This window comes from Myotis davidii, unplaced genomic scaffold (genome assembly GCF_000327345.1).
Source record: "Myotis davidii unplaced genomic scaffold, ASM32734v1 scaffold453, whole genome shotgun sequence".
Lineage (NCBI taxonomy): Eukaryota > Metazoa > Chordata > Mammalia > Chiroptera > Vespertilionidae > Myotis > Myotis davidii.
In genome coordinates this window covers 2,174,154-2,189,958 of record NW_006285234.1, presented here as the reverse complement: position 1 = coordinate 2,189,958, position 15,805 = coordinate 2,174,154, and the positions used below count along the sequence as shown (strand labels likewise).

At 57.8% G+C, this 15,805-nt stretch overlaps 1 protein-coding gene across 1 annotated transcript in view; it reads left to right on the top strand.

The window, feature by feature from the left end:
- Window positions 1-7,276, top strand: part of LOC102772352 (protein VAC14 homolog) — a 73,298-nt gene extending 66,022 nt beyond the window's left edge. The window contains exon 15 of the mRNA XM_015558787.1: window positions 7,094-7,276. Coding sequence (XP_015414273.1) covers window positions 7,094-7,276 — 183 coding nt within the window. The remainder of the gene's footprint in view (window positions 1-7,093) is intronic.
- Window positions 7,277-15,805: the final 8,529 nt, after the last annotated feature.

Here is a 15,805-nt window from a genome sequence, read left to right as displayed (position 1 = left end):
GACTGGTTTTGCTGACCTGACAGACATCATTCATCTTGATTATTCATTATCCTAGTTGCCACCAGATTTCTGTTGACTGTAATTACAACATGGGTGTAAGTTTTGGGTTTTGAAATTTTTTTATTTATAGTGTTCCACCATTTGGTTATCTGACTCCCTGAGTTGAAGGTGCGGTAGGCAGACTTCCACCGCATCTGCTGGGGACATGAGGAGTGCATAGTCCAGCCGTGGGCCAACTACGGCCTGCGGGCCAGATCCGGCCCGTTTGAAATGAATAAAACTATTGAAAAAAAGACCGTACCCTTTTATGTAATGATGTTTACTTTGAATTTATATTAGTTCACACAAACACTCCATCCATGCTTTTGTTCCGGCCCTCCGGTCCAGTTTAAGAACCCATTGTGGCCCTGGAGTCAAAAAGTTTGCCCACCCCTGGTCTGTACTTTACCTAAGGATGCCAGGAATCGAACAGCTTTGACCTTGGTAAGTTAGCTTGGTTACTTAGCAGTAGCTGATGAGTATTGTACTGTCGCATCGTGACAGGTGGTAAGTTTGGAATCAGCCCCTAGAAGTCATTTCTCTACAGTCGTCCCCCTCCCCGGGGCCAGGGCTGGGGTGCTTTTGTTGAGATGCAGGACATCGAAGGGAGTGTGTGGCAAAAGCTACTTTGTTAGGTGTGAGGTTTTTGTAATCCTCGCCGAAGGATAGTTTTCCATTGATTTCTAGAGAGAGTGGAAGAAAGAGGGAAAGACAGAAATAATGATGTGAAACACATCGATTGGTTGCCTCCTGCACGAGCCGTGACCAGGGCCCAGGCCAGGTAGGAGCCTGCAACTGAGGTATGTGCCCTTGACTCGAGTCGAACCCAGGACCCTTTAGTCCATAGGCCGACACTCTATCCACTGAGCCAAACCGGCTCAGGTGCAGAAGCTGCCTTGTACAACCAGCTCTTGGCTCTGACCTGGGACAGCGCTGAGGGAATGAATGGCAGGCACGATCGGACACGCCAGAGAAAGAGACTTGCCTCAAAAATAGAAAGATGTCCTTGTGAAGGGCAAAATTCAGGGAGCCCTCCCCCCTCTATTTCCACTGTCCCTAACCCATGGCGAAGTGCCAGCTTCCCAGCATGTCATGCCTGTGACCCAGGGGTGACAGGGAGGGCTAGGGACAAGCCCGTGACTTTGCTCTGCCTCCTCCAAGCAGCCCCCACACTGTCCCTGTGGAGCCACTGTCCTGCAACTGGCCCTCTCTGTGGAAGCGACGTTTCCTTTGGGATGGAAGCGTGTGTTGAGCCTTGCTAGGCCAGGCTGGGATTAATTAGGGTTAAAGGGTGGGGGGAGTCTAGCCAGAGGGAGCCCTGCACACTGTGCTCTGGGAGTCTGGGAGCTTTAGAGGGAAGTGTCCCCACGTTTCAGTGGTCCTCCTGGATCCCTGTGATGGGGGAGGTGAAAGGAGGCAAAGAGCCCACTCGCTCCGAGCTGGGCTTGTGGGAGGTTAGAGGTCACGGGTGAACTTGGCTAGGGGAGGCATGTGACCCAAGCAGCCCTCCTCCCTCGGAGCCAGTCCTTCGCCCCAGTATCCTGAAGCTCCTGGTGGGGTGAGGACTCAGGAACCATTCCTTGCCCACCAACACAGGAGAGTTCTCGGCTCAGCAAATGGTTGCCCCTGGGAGGACCCTGGCTTGGGGCACCCTGCACCACTGGACATCTCTTGGGCCCTGAAGGGGGTGATGGGACTTTCTGTGATGGTTCTCAACCTGTGCCCAGGCATGCCTTTTGGACTCCTCATCACATGGGTGCCGGGACCTGCTGGGCCCTTGGATTAAAAGACATCAGCTCGTCTTAGCCGGTTTGGCTCAGAGGTTGAGCATTGGTCCCTCGGATTGAAGGGCCGACCGTTCAATTCCAGTCAAGGACACGTACCTCAGTTGCAGGCTCCATCCCAGCCCTGGTCGGGGTGCGTGCGGGAGACAACCAATCGATGTGTCTCTCTTCTCTGTCTCTCCCCCTCCCTTGCACTCTCTCTGAAAGTCAATGGAAAAATATCCTCAGGTGAGGATTAACAACAACAAAAAGCATCAGCTCCCAGCCCTTGGCTCAGGCAGCCGAGGCAGCCAGGAAAAATATCCTCAGGTGAGGGTTAACAACAACGAAAGGCATCAGCTCCCCAGCCCATGGCTCAGGCAGTCGAGGCAGCCGCAGGGCCTGGGGCGTGATTGTCAGGAACTGTTGCCAGGGGCTAAGGACTTGGTAATTAATTTCTTTCTGAAGTTTGAGGGGTCAAGTTTCTGGGTAGACTCTGCAGTCCTCTGGATTTGTCTATACTTTACCTAAGGATGCCAGGAATCAAACAGCGTTGACCTTGGTAAGTTAGCTTGGTTACTGAGCAGCGGCTGATGAGTATTGTACTGTCGCATCGTCACAGGTGGTAGGATTGGAATCAGCCCCTAGAAGTCATTTCCACCTCCTGCCTGTGGGGTGGGGCTGCATCTGAGCCAGGACAGGCACAGGGCATCCTTAGTTTTCAACGTGCTTTCAACTCCTCCGGAGCAGCAGTTACAGAGTGTGTCCTGTTCACTCACTGCAGGTGCTCTCATCCTGGACACCTCAGCTTAGTGTCCTCGGGCGGCCTGAGGGCCCTGTGTTCTCCCATATGGGGGTTCTTTTAGCAGGTGGCCCCAAAGATCACACATACACATGCACACACATGCATGCACACACGCATGCACGCTCTGCCTTCAGAAAACCCACTCGGGCCTGTCACGTGCAGTTTGTGAAGGGCGCCCAGCCCCGCTGCCCCTCCACACAGGAGAGTTCTCGGCTCAGCAAATGGTTGCGCCTGGGAGGACCCTGGCCTGGGGCACCCTGCACCACTGGACATCGGGCTCTGAAGGGAGTGATGGGACTTTCTGCAGTGGTTCTCAACCTGTGGGTCGCGACCCCTTTGGCGGTCGAACGACCCTTTCACAGGGGTCGCCTAAGACCATCCTGCATATCAGATATTTACATTACGATTCATAACAGTAGCAACATTACAGTTATGAAGTAGCAACGAAAATAATTTCATGGTTGGGTCACAACATGAGGAACTGGATTTAAAGGGCCAGAAGGTTGAGAACCACTGCTTTAGAGCTTTGCAGCTTCAGCTCCAGGAGAGCTCTGTTAATTCCCCTGCGGTGCCAGAGCATCTACACCCACTCCCTCACGCTCAGGGGTGCCCCTTCACCAGCCAGAGACCCAGAGCCGGGATCCTGCTCCTCTTCCAGACAGTGGTGGTGGAAACCATTTGGGAAAACCACCCAATTTCCAGTCTGGACTTTGCTTTCCTCAGCCCTCATCGGGAAGAAGCTGGGCTCTCTCATGGCATCTCCCTTTCACCCAGCATCGTTCACCGCAGGAAACCCCCACACACCGTGCTGGTGTGACGACCTCCTCCTCCTCCTCCTCCTCCTTCCCCTCCTCCTCCTCCTCCAGGGCTCATCCTGCTGGCTGCCACCTCTCAGGCAGAAGGGAAAGGCTGAGTAAATCTGTGTCCTTCCCGCCTTCTTTCTAGGCCCCCAGCCCTCCAGGCTCCTGTGGTCCATTAGCCTGGCCTACTTCCGGTCTGAAATTAGATGACTCAGTCTCCTTGGAACTGCCTGGCACTTGGACAGTGAATGCCTTTCTTGGTCTAAATCTCCAATTTGACTCTTGCTCAAGAGGACATGTCTCACCCCCTCCTTCCCCCCAGATTATTTGTTTCTCCCTCTGGTTTATCAGTCGCTCACAGCAACCCATGTTGGCCATCTCTGAAGCTGAGCTGAGAGGGACTTCAAGGGCACGCCAGTCTCTCGTTTCCCCTGGTCCTCCACCGGGCGTCCTGTGCCCTTGAGCCTCACCTCCCACCTTTCCTAAGCCCTAAGCTTTACATCTCTTTCTCCGCTTCTTCAGGAAGGGCGCCCCATGCCCCGCCCCCAGCATGTGCTGCGGTCTCGTGTCCCAGCTGCAGCCGTCACACACGGCCATTTTCCCCGAGCTCGGGCCCTCTGAGCCTCCTTGTTGCTCCCCCAGAGAGCGTCTTCTGTAGCCTGATCCTGTCTCCATTACGCCCTCAGCCTCGTCGTAGGTAAACCAGTGGCCCTGGATGGGCCCGCGGCTCCGCCCCGCCTTGCCGCCTGCGTATCTGGCCCTTCCCGTGCAGGGAGAACTGTCGGCAGACAGCAGACAGCAGACGGGACCCCCAGCCCTTCGTGTTGCTTCAGAGAACAGGCTCAGGAGCTGTGCTGTGTCCCCAGGCGTTCCGGCTTGTTCTCTGTTCTCTGGTAAAGCCCTCTCTTTCTTAACACGGAACACGTTTTGCTTCCGTGCCCAGATCTGTCTTTCCTTTTCCTGATCAAGGCAAGGTGGCAGCCTGCTTCCCTCCCTGCCTCAGAGCCTGTGATGCTTTGTTCATGTGAGTTTTCACTGACGAGCACACTATTGACAGGCGTATAAATCGGTCAGCACCGTGCACTGCAGCTCGGTAGCCGTTTAGTGGCTGCTCAGTTTTTGCTAATTGGCTGCACCCATGTAAGGAGCACTCAGATAAAGAAGTTGCTCAGTGCTTAGAGCATGGGCCAGCGCACCAAACGGTCGCTGGTCCTATTCCCAGTCAAGAGCATGTACCTGGGCTACGGATTCGATCCCCAGCCCGATTAGGGCATGTGCAGGAGGCAACCGGTCGATGTCTCTCTCACATTGATGTTCCTCTCCCTCTCCCTCTCCCTCTCCACCTTCCTACCTCCCTTCCACTCTCTCTCTAAAAATCAATGGGAAAAAATACCCTTGGGTGAGGATTAACAGCAACAACAACAAAAGAAGTGGAGCATCCAGAGGGTCCCTTCCATGTCTCCTCCAGTTACTGCCCTGCCCTCCTCCCCAAAAGAACCACTGCCCTGACTGCTAGGTTCATTTTACCTGGCTTTGAACTTTACATAAACGGAATCATACGGTTTGTACCCCCTTACAAAGTCTGGCTTCTTTTGACCCACCTTATGTTTGTGAGATTCATGTGTGTCACATGTAACAGTAGCTCACATTTCTGCAGAGTACCCCGCTTATGGAAACACCGTGGTTCATTTACCCATTCTGCTATCCATGGGCATTCGGGTTTTCAGTTCGGCACTGTTGTGAATGTCTTTGGTGAACACATGCATATGTGTCCCGTGGACGTAGATCTCGGAATCGCTGGGTCAGGCCCACACACACGTTTAGCTTTAGTTGCTGCACCGATTCCCACTCCCACCGGAGTGTGTGCGTCCAGGTGCTCACGTCCTCACCCACCCTCGTGTCATCGGGCTTTCGTTTGGGCCATTCCGTCAGGTGCTGGTATCACCTGGTGGTTTAAATTTGTATTCCCCCGAAGACCAAGGAAGCTGGAGAACTTCTCGTTGCTGGTTGACCGTTGGGAGATCCGCTTCTGTGATAAGCCTGTTCAGGTCATTTCCCACTGGGCTTTCATTGTTTTTCTCACTGATTTGTGGAGGTTCTTTCTGTATTTGGGCTTGGCGTCTCTCTCAGATGCATATACTGTAATTATCTTCTACTCCTGAGTGCTCCCTACATGGTGTGTTTTGATGACTAGGAGTTCTTTATTTTTAACGGAGCCCAGGTGACCAGTTTTTCCGTACAGCTAGCACTTTTTGTTTTGTGGTGCTTTTCCAGGGGATTAGAAGGAGCTCATGAGAGCTAACCATAAACCTGCCTGATTCTGGTTGGTATTTGTTAAGCCTCCCAGTGAGCTGACACTGAGTCTAATCCACCTAAACCCAGCATCGTTACTCTCAGCTCTGGACAGGGTCTGGGAGGTCACCTAGCACAGGCTGCTTATGCTTGGTCAGAACAAAGACTCCTAGCTCCCCTCCACCCCCGCGGCTGAGTCCCAGGGGCGCGGGCGCCGGGAACCAGTCATCTGTGTTGGCCAGCACTCTGTGTGGCAGGAGGCAGGAACCCAAGTCAAAGTCGCCAAAATGAACAAGGGGCCTTCACTGGCCTGTGCAGCCAAACCAAGGCCCAGGGCAGCAAGACCCAGGACCTGGGGGTTTCTCCGTGGCGCCGTCTCTCTTCTTGACCCTGGTTTGAGGTCAGCCTTGTTGTTTTAGTTTCTTCAAGTGGCAGAGGCATGGCCACCGCGTCACATGGCCATCGCGTCTCTGCAGGTGAGGCTCTGATTGGCTCACACGGAGCCGCAGCAGCCCCAAGGGACGCCCGCGAGGGGTGGGGAGCAACAGCTCTCTGAGCAAAGGGGCCGCATCTCGTCTCGGGAGAAAGGGGAAGAGATGCTGAGCAGTGGGCCGGGGGGCCCGCCCTGCGGCTGCCGTCCTGAGCAGTTCCCTTGCATGATCGTCACAATCTCTGCTCGTCCTTGGGAGGTTAAATGACTAGCAAACGTGCTTGGAAGGGCCTGGGCCTGGTCACTGCATGAGCACCCGCAGCAGCTGTGATGGCATCGTGATGAGTAGCACCCACCCTCTCCCCAGTGTCCAGAGAGGGGAGGCCCGGGGGCAGGGTGGCCTGGCCCCCTCCTCCCCTTTCCAGCCCTCGCTCCCTCTGAGGCGGCCTCAGGCTCGGCTCCTGAGAAGCAGATGTTGGGCCTGACTGTACCTTCTCTTGTTTTCTCGAGATTGGTAAGACAGGGAGCCGCTGAGCAAGCTGAGACTTGACCCCAGGTGTCTTCCCTTCCTCTGCCCCTCCCCCAGCCCTGCTCAGAGCTGCCCAGTCAGGACTCCTGATGGCATGTGACCAAAAAACATTTCTCACCCTTATGTTGAAAAAAAATAAAGGCGGTGTTCCATCAGGGACAGGACGGCTCATTAAAAACTAAACGTGTGCAGCGAGCGCCCTCAGGACTCGGTCTCCCCCCTCACCTCCACAGCTGGCTCTTCCTCCTCTGCCAACCCATCCTGGGCAGGCCGTCCACCCACCCGGTGGCAGGAGGGACTCCAGCAGCTCATGTCCACTCCTGTCACTCAGCACCCAGCCCCAGCAGCAGACCCAGCGGGGGTCCAGTGGGCCCGTCCCTGTGGCCAGAGCGCGCCGTGCCTGGTGGCCCAGGACGGTCCTGTGCCCGCCCTCAGGTACAGCAGGAGGAGCAGTTGTTCACGGGGAAACACGGCCCTGCAGCCAGAATCCAGGCCGTGAACGCTGGGGAGGAAGACCGAGCCAGTGTCCACGTAACGGTCTCGGTTCAAGGGCCCACTGGCGGCGGCAGGAGTGACACCCCACCACTCTCCAGCAGCCACATCCTCATCCCTCCGTGAAGGCAGGGGCAGGGGGCTATGTGAGGGAGCCTAGACCTTCCCAGAGACCGCCATGAGGGTGGGGCATGGAGGCATCCCTTCCTGACGGGAACATGGCAGCATGGCACCTTGCCAGATGCCAGACTAGCGTTGTCTGCTGTGTGGTCAGGTGTGGAGCTGGGGTGAGACACGGCTGCTCAGAGCCGGGCAGTGCTTGGAGACCAGGAGAGTCTCGGTCTGCATTTTAGGCTCCATTCCAAGGGGCCAGAAGGGACCTTACGAGTCAGCTGGGTTCTGTCCCACAAGGAGGACACCGGGGCTCTGATTTCTCAGGAACTGCTCACCACGCGCGGACTGTGTGCGAGGCAGACCCGGGCGCGGTGGCAGGCAGCACTCAGGTGTGACGGAGCATTCCAGAGGGCAGAGTCGGTCCCGCAGGGTCCTCCTGTGACTCTTCCTGGAGCAGGCGGCCCTGGGCACGCACGGACCCAAAGCCGGTGCCTGCCTTTACAAGGTGGTAATCTAGTGACAGGCAGACAGGTGACCAGTGAGAAGAAATGTGCGCCCAGTGTTGTGATTTGTGCTCTGGAGGAAATGGGGGGCGGGGGGGAGGGGGGCTCAGGCTCAGCGTGGGGAAGGCGGGTGCCCACGGCCTCAGCGGTGACCCAGATCCCGTGTTTCTCGGAGCAGAGACGTGCCCTAGTTTCCCTCTCCTCGGGCTCAGCCGAAGCCACGCCAAGAATTGGCTTTTAAAGGCTGCCCGAAATGTGGTTCGGAGCCAGAAAAATCTATAGAGCCAGTGCATTTGTGACCTTGCTGAAATGCTTACTGAGGCAAATCAAGGGGGTGGGGTTGGGGTGTTTTCTTCCTCTCTAAATTAGTATTTTTTACTAATTTGGCCCTCCTCACCCCATCCCCTCCCTCTTGGCACATTCCCTTCCGGCCGCCTAGCTCCTCCAGCCGCCTAGCTCCTCCAGCCCACGGTGCTCATCTCCATTTGTCCACACCCCTCCCCCCAGCCCCCTCTCCACCCTCCAGGCATAGGGATGAAAAATGCCAGTGGGTAAAAATAAGGAGCCTGGCTATAGCCCTGGAAATGAGGCCACAGCTGTCAGGCCAAAGAGTCCGTGTCTCCCAGAAGGAGCAGCCGGGAGCAAGGGCTCGGCCCCCACCCTGTGAGGGTGGCTAAGAGGAAGGGGCGGCTGCTGTGCTGGCCTGGGGAGGGCCAGGAAGTGCCATTTGTCATTGAGCAGACCTGCCCTGTGCCCACCGGCAGGGACACCGCAGTGGGCAGAGCTAGTCCCTGCCCTCCCAGGGAGAGTCACACGGCAGGGCCATGGAAGCGTGATGCTCCTCTGGGGAGCAGATGGGATGGGGGAGGGCCCAGGAAAGCTCTGGGAAGAGGCTGTTCAAGCCGCGCCATGAAAGATGAGTAGGAACTAGCTGGGGTGGGGTGGGGAGGGGAGAACAGGTGTTCTGACTCCTGCGCAGTCTGCTCAGAAGCCCATAGGCCAGGCCAGCACCCAGGGCACTGGGGCCAGGTCCCTGGCCGCCTCGCAAGCAGCCCTGAGGAGCCCAGTGACCCACTAACGCGCCTGAACAGGTTCAAAAACCAACTCCACCTGCTGCGGCCACTCAGTCGGGAGGAACTGCTCGCATGGGCCACCTTGGCACTGAGCTCCCACCTCCCGGCCAAGAGGAACCTGGGCGTCTGTGTGAGGCCTCACCCGAGGGGGGTGGGAGGGCGAGTTCAATGCTGCCGTCCTCCCGGCACTTCTGGGGACAGGAGGGAAGGGGGCCCAGGGTGGGGTGTGGGGGTCTCGCTCATTTGCCGTGCCTTCGGCTCCTCCCTGCTCTTAGCCTACAACACCAGAGGCTGGTGAAGGAGTGGCTGGGGAAGCCTGCTGGGCAGGGGTCTGGCTGCCACGTCGTCCCAGAAGTTGCAGTGCTGCTGGAACCATCGGTGTGAGCAGATAACCTGGACTAAGTTTAAAACCTCCTCCAGCCCAGACATCCCCGTCCTGACTCGCTTGGCTTTTTAGGGGACCTGCGTTTAGCCAGTTCACTCCAGGTGCCCTGAATTCAGCTGACGCCGCCCTATCAGTCCATTGCTCCGGGACTCAGCCTTTCCTTCCTCCTGTGTGCTGAGCCCCTCCCTCCTGACAGACCTCAGCCCCTTTCCTGGAGGAGACCCTCCCCGCCCCCGCCCCTGTCCTCCCCTGGCCGACAGTTGGCAGTTCCTGGAGTTACCTCACTTCCTTCCTGCACTTGAAGCCTGAGTGGCCGCCCCCAGTCCAGTTCCTCCAGCGTCTCCCGGCCCCCCAGTAGCAGGGTAATTGGTTTCTCAGATCTTCAGCTGTGCACCCCATCTGTGAGGATTTCCCGGTCCCCTGACCCTCCACAGGAAGACGTGTGATCCTACTGCCTGAGGGACCCTGAGGGAGGGGCCGGAGCCGAGGCTGCTGCTTCTCTCTCCGCCCCTCCTGTCCCTCTGCTCCTGCTCCTGCTCCTGCCAGCCAGGCCTGAAATAGCAACCCCTCCACTTTCTCTCCCAGCCCCACCCCCGCAGCCCAAGGTCACGCTCCCCCCAGGCTGGGGCTCGGGGCCTGGTGTGATAGAGCAGCTGCCCGCTGAGATCTGTCTCCAGCCCAGCTCCCGAGAGGAGTATCTGCAATTACAGCTCTTGGAAGGGTGCCGCTTTCATTTCATTTCTGTGGTGTTTGGAGAAAAGTTCAAGCTTCTTTTCACATGTTAGGTCTTCCCAGGCCAGCTAAAGGGTTTCTAGGAGAGAAGAGACTGCATCAAAGATATATCCCTAGCTGGTTTGGCTCAGTGGATACAGCGTCGGCCTGCGGACTGAGGGGTCCCGGGTTCGATTCCAGCCAAGGGCACATGCCTGGGTTTCAGGCTTTATCCCCAGTGGGGGGTGTGCAGGAGGCAGCCAATCAGTGATTCTCTCTCATCATTGCAGGAGGCAGCCGATCAATGATTCTCTCTCATCATTGATGTTTCTCTATCTTCCTTCTCCCTTCCTCTTTGAATGAAATCAATAAAGATATTTTTTTTTAAAAAAAAAGATACATGCCCACAGGCCAAGTGCAGTGGCAGGGAGAGCGGGGAGCCGGGCCCTGAGAGGAGAGGCCAAAAAGGAAGACCCAGACAGGCATGAGTGCCCGAGGGGCAGGGGAGGACGGAGGGCGCACCCAGCCGTAGCGTCCTCGCGCCACAGTTGTGCCGCCTCTGCTCCAGCCTCACCCGGAGGACGCTGCCTCCCTGAGACTTCATCATCCGAGTCCTGCTGTGCCAGTCCCTGCCCGCTGCCTCCCGAGCCCACCCTCTCCCGCAGCCTGGCCATGGCTCTGCCCGTCCCCTCAGAAGGGCAGCCCCAGGACCCTCTGTCCTGCACGTGGGGAGAAGGTGGTTCAGGAGGCAAAGTGGCTTAAATAGCAGCTTCGAGGGTGGCGGCTGTGCACTGCTTTGATGGCCTGTAGACTCAGCTCTCACCCCGTGTGGCCCCAGCGCACCCCCCGCGCCCAGGCCCTTCGCTGAGAGACTCCTCTCCCGCCTCCCTGCGCAGGGAGTGGAGCCAGGCCTCCCCTCCTGCTCGTGCTATGCTAATCGCTCCGTGCAAACGGCAGACTTGGTAGGAGGTTTGCCTGGTTTCAGAAGAAACCCACGCCTTTGAAGCAAAGAGCCACGGTAGCTAAAAATACAATTTCCCGGCTGTTGATCCTCTCATTTGTAAAATGCAAGTTTCCATTGTGAAATCTGCAAATCGGCAGCAGCCCCCACCCCCAGAGGGAGAGGGAGAGGGAGGCTCTGCCACCCTCCGGGGAGGCGCCACCTCTGAGCCCTGCAGGGTCCCTGCTCCCCGCCCTGAGAGCTCCAGAGGGAGTCCAAGAGCATCCCACAATGTAGAGGATTCTACATTTTTTTAAAAAAACATATTTATTGTTTTGAAAAAACTTAAACCATGTAAGATTTTTTTAAAAAACGACGCAGGAGAATGTTGCCTAAGATGTAAAAGACCCTGGACCACCACTTCCTCCTAAAAAGTAACCTGTTCTCAGTTTCGTGTATTTCCTTCCTTCCCAAACTTTGTCTTTGCGTTTATAAATATACAACTCCGTTTGGCTTTGGTGGTGGTTGTGGGTTTTCCAGGATTCTAGACCCAGAACTGTTCTGGCCTGGTTTTCACTCCCTTGCGTCTTTCCACACACGCCCCTCCCTCCGGACCCTGACACGTTTGGGTCAAAGTGGAGTGGCTCAAGGTCGCCGATCCTTGTCAAGGCCGCCGCATCCATCGCCCACCTCTGTGTGGTGGCCTGGTCTCTGCTGGGTGGGCAGTGACCACGTGATGCTGGGGGACAGGCAGGATGGCTGGTCCCCAGCAGGCCCCTCTCCTGGCACAGCTCTCGGGGCGGGGGTGCGCTCATCTATAACGGGACCGGGACTCCTCAGACACCTCAGACCCTTTCCCCAGCGGGACTTCCACGGGCCCGTCCTCATTCTCGTCATTTAATCCGGCGAAGATTGCCTGGGCTGGAAAGGAACATGCGGTTGAAAGCCCATTTCACGCATCTTAAAATTCCCCGCAAACGACTGATCGCGAGAGGGCTTTTCCAGCCTCCTGGAGGGGGTGGAGGGGGTACGAGTAACAGGAACCCCTTCCATGTGGCCTGGGAGAAGGAAGGAGTCCCCTCCACGCTGTCTGTGTCCCTCTCCTGCTGTGGCCCCTCCACCTCCCAGCCCTTTCTCCCTGATCTTCCCACCCTTTCCCAGAGACCCAGCAGTGAGGCCGCCCTGGTGTTTGCTCTTTGTTACCAGCAGCCGTGTTATTGTTTCTCTTCCGTTGTTTCCTGATGTTTATCTCAGTGCCCTTTAAGTGGGCACTTGTAAAGAGCTACAGAAAGTCTCCGTGCGCAAGGTTCTATGAAACCCCCACACTAAAGATGTGAAGGCCAGAAAAGCACGATCTAGCTCCCTAATCAGAGACTCTTCTCTTCTGTGGAAGCCAAAAATGTAGCCAGAATGGCAGGGGCAGCATAAGCCACAGGCTGGGGCCTCCTCCTCCCCCAGGGCTAGGGAGACAAACCCAGGCCCACTCCCGCTGGCGATAAGGTGAGAGCGGCGATAAGGAGTCCTGGGCAGGCACGGGTCTGGCCTGAGAATTTATCTCTTTTCCTTTCCTTTGAACAGACCAAGTCAGGGCCTGTGACCCTGCTGTGTGGCCTTGGACCCGTCCGTGGCTTCAGTCCCATGAGCACACAATCTCATGAACCTCGTATGCCTGGCTTGAGTTGGCAGCGGCAGGGGCGTGGCTGGGCAGGCAGGTGTGGGGCCAGGAAGCAGTTTGCCACGTGGATTGTGTGTTTGCGGCCTCTTCACGGGCAGGGCCACCAGTGGGGAGACGATACAGCCTTCGGAGCAAATCCTTCTTGGAAGGCGGGAGCACAGAGGGTCCAAAGGGGACAAAGGTTCCATTTGTGCTTCTCTCTTTAACAGTCAGTCTAGAGGACAGCAGACATCGGGGCTCAGAGATGCTGTGTCCCTGGCAGTACAGGCCTGGGTTCCGAGCCATGGAACTGAAATCACTCCCCTCCACCTACCCTGCCCCAGGACCCACACTTCGGAGCGGCGTCTCCTGGCAGAGGTTTCTGGGAACCTGCTGCTAGTCACCCCATAGATGTCCTGTTCCCAACCCCCGGGTCTGTGTTCTGGCTGCAGAGCTGTGGACGCAGTTCCCAGACTCTGCCTCCCACCCGACCCCTTGGCAAAAGAACAGCACCCCAGCAGGGCAGAGCTAAGTGTGGGCACAGGCCAGCTGTGTGCCGGCCAGGTGTGGTCAGTGCCTGCCACCCACAGAGGTAGCTCCAGGGAGAGGATGAGGGAGAAGGAGCTGGTTTGCAGATAAGCTGCCTTGGAGCCACAAGAAGGTTCTGGAAGAACTTGGGTTCCAGTCCATCAGAAGGCCCAGTGATATCTAGCCACAGTGCCCCAAAATCACCTGCCTTCCAGAAACAGCATGCCCCAGCCCCTGTGCCGTGGGCCCTGGCACCTGCGAGCCGGGTGCTTGGTGAGGCAGCAGCTGAGAGATTGGTGCCAGGACAGGGCCGGCCGGGACCTTGGCATGGCCCTGAGTTGCCTCACTCTCATTCTCCGTTAAAAGGGGACCTGTCCGTGTAAGCGTATTGTAGGGATGCGACGTGCCTCGTGTAGAAGTGCTCGCGAGTGTCTGTTCTGTGTGCCATTGTTGGGCAAGAGGCCGTGACACAGCTGGAAGGAAATCCCTGTGACCGGAGAAGGCAGGAGCCGGCCGCTCTCAGGGCTTGGCACGTGCTGGCCTTTCTTAGAGTGGACTGTCATGAAGACAATGGGATTTCCTGTAGTGGCCGGTCCTTCTGTCTTCATTTGCTCTGGGTGTTCAACAGATGACACACTCAGAAGCTGTGGGCCTTCCTACCAAGGGTTTGCAACCCCGCTCACACCGCCTCCCCCGCTGTCTTCACCCCGCCTGGTCCTTCCACTACTGCCTTTTCCTCCAGGGCCCAGCACCCCTCAGCCGAGTGCCCGGGTCTTCCCTGCCTGTCTCCTGGTGTCCCACAGCCTCTGCCATCTGCGCTCCTTCCAGCCATACTCGGGGGGTTCTGTGTGGGCTAGAAGGTGCAGCCTCCGGTGGGACACACAGCTGGACCACGTCTGTAAATCAGACCCCTGCTGAGGCCCCTCCTTGCAAATGGCAAGTGCTTTGCCGAGAACCAGACACTGGGCAGAAATCCCGGGGCGCGGAGCCGCCCGCTCCCCAGACCCCTGAATCCCACCACTAAAGTCATCCGGGCCACCTTGCCTCTCCTGCGATTAGCTTTCTGTTCCACAAGCATCCGCCTCCCTGCCGCTCACAGGGGCCCAGCCCTGGGCCAGGCCGATGGGGTTTCCCATACTTCCTGCCGTGGGGAGCCTGGGTCAGGAGATGGGGCTCAGGAGGGTGGAGGACCGTGAGGGGCTAGAGCAGTGCCTGTGAATGGGCGGGGGATAGCCTCAGCCAGGCTGATAGCAGCACTTGGAAAATGAGCCCCGCTAGGTCATCCCGGCCGTGCACAGGAGATGGCTCCTGTCCTGGGAGCAGGCGGGGCCCCTCCTGTGGCAGGAAGGCCCACCTGATCCCCTGGTGGCGGAGGAAGTGGTCACCTCTCCTGGCTCTGCCCGCTCTCACCTTGGTCCCTCGAGCAAACCCCAAACCGGGAGAGAAGGGCCAGCCTGGCTTAGGGCCTCAGCCCGCTGCCTGCAGGAGACCCTTTGGTTTTCTTGGCCACTCCTGCCCAAGGGAGGCCTTCCTCGGAGGTCTCCGGGCGAGCCCAGCCCAAGTGTCTATGGCTGACCAGTGTCTGGCCGCTCCGTCTTCAACAGAGGGAGAGAGAGCTAAGTGGCCAAAGACCCCTTTCTTCGTCTTCCTCCGCCTCCTCCCCACCCCGCGGTGCCCCGCCCTCCAGCGCCTCTCCTCCAGCTCCCAGCAAGACCCAGAAAAACAAGTCCTCGTGCCTCCTCCTCCCACTCCCACCACCCTACCCCAAAACTTTTAAGTGCATCAGACACATCGACTGCATTAAACACGATGAATTTTTAAGGCGTGAGTTGGCAGAGTTACCATGGCTGCCTCTGCCCTGAAGGGCGGACTGCCAAGGATTGATTGAAATAAATAAAACAGATTTACAGTTTTCATACTTAGGAAGCAGAGCTGGAGGGGAAGAGGAGCGAGGGCGGGTGGGGGAGGGTGCGTGAAACCCGGAGCTTTGGGAACCTCGGATGGGAGACCACGCCCTCCTCCACCCTCACGTTACACTGGCTAACCCTGAAGGAGAGCTGCTTGCTCTGAGCATTCCTACAGCAGCCAGCTGTCAGGCAGGGCGAGGCCAGGAGGGTCCTCTTCCCGTGGGAATGGCTCTGGGTCCCTTGTTTTCTATACTTGACATGAGGCCGCATTTCAGAGTTACAGCCGGGAGGCTCCAGGCACCTCCCAGGAAAGCCTGCGTCCCATTGGCCTTGACCACTGAGGGAACATGGACCCCAGCTGGAGGCCAGAGGAGAGAGGAAGTGAGGCCTGTCTCTGTGCACGGACTGGCCTGGTCGGGACAGCAGCAGGCAGGGGCGGGGGGGGCGGTGCAGGGAGGAGGCCAGGCTCGAGGGAGAAGGGAGGGCCTCGATCAGGAACACTCGGGGCAATGGCAGTGGTTTGGCCCTGCCCTCCATAGTGCCTGGACCAGAGGGGCCTAACGCGCGTTGCCTCCCGGCTGGTTGGCACAGCCCTGATGCCAGCTTGTCCAGGGCCGTGGAGTCTACCCCACCCTGAGCTCTCCTCAGAGGCAGCGTCCAGTTGCAGCCTCTGAGAAGAAGCGTGAGTCGGGGCTGCCTGCCCAGTCACCTCCAGCACGGGCAGTGGCCAGCAGGAGAGCAGACCTCCCGCCTCACCTTCCCCCCAGTCCAGCCGCCACCACAGACCGGAGCTCGCAGGCCCAGGGCTGGGGAGCTGGACCTGCCTGGGTGGGAGACGGG